At 42.8% G+C, this 311-nt stretch overlaps 1 protein-coding gene across 1 annotated transcript in view; it reads right to left on the reverse strand.

Moving 5' to 3' along the window:
* Positions 1-311, reverse strand: part of LOC119590900 (enhancer of mRNA-decapping protein 4-like) — a gene marked incomplete in the record, with an annotated part of 21972 nt that overhangs the window by 10679 nt on the left and 10982 nt on the right. Inside the window, 1 exon segment of the mRNA XM_037939636.1 lies at positions 95-284. Within this exon segment, the coding sequence (XP_037795564.1) occupies positions 95-284 (190 nt within the window).

Below are 311 nucleotides of genomic sequence, written 5' to 3' on the forward strand. Positions count from 1 at the left end.
CATCTACAGAACAATGCTAATGTATAAGAAATATACTAAAAACAAAAAGATCAATAAATACAGAAACAAAAAAAAACTAAAACCGTCTACTCACACGTCGGTCGATATCTGAGAGAAGAAGGAAATTAGCCGAGGGGTCCATGGCAGCCTTGAACTTGAGGGGCCCCAGGGACGGCGAAGGGACGAATCGTAGTGTCTGGTGACACTGCCATGATTCACATGACCAAACACGCAGCTCAGAATTGTTGCAGGCACCTGTGACAGCATACTTCCAAAACTGAACCCTTGGGAGGATAAAAAAAAAAAGATTG

This window comes from Penaeus monodon, chromosome 28, assembly GCF_015228065.2.
Source record: "Penaeus monodon isolate SGIC_2016 chromosome 28, NSTDA_Pmon_1, whole genome shotgun sequence".
Lineage (NCBI taxonomy): Eukaryota > Metazoa > Arthropoda > Malacostraca > Decapoda > Penaeidae > Penaeus > Penaeus monodon.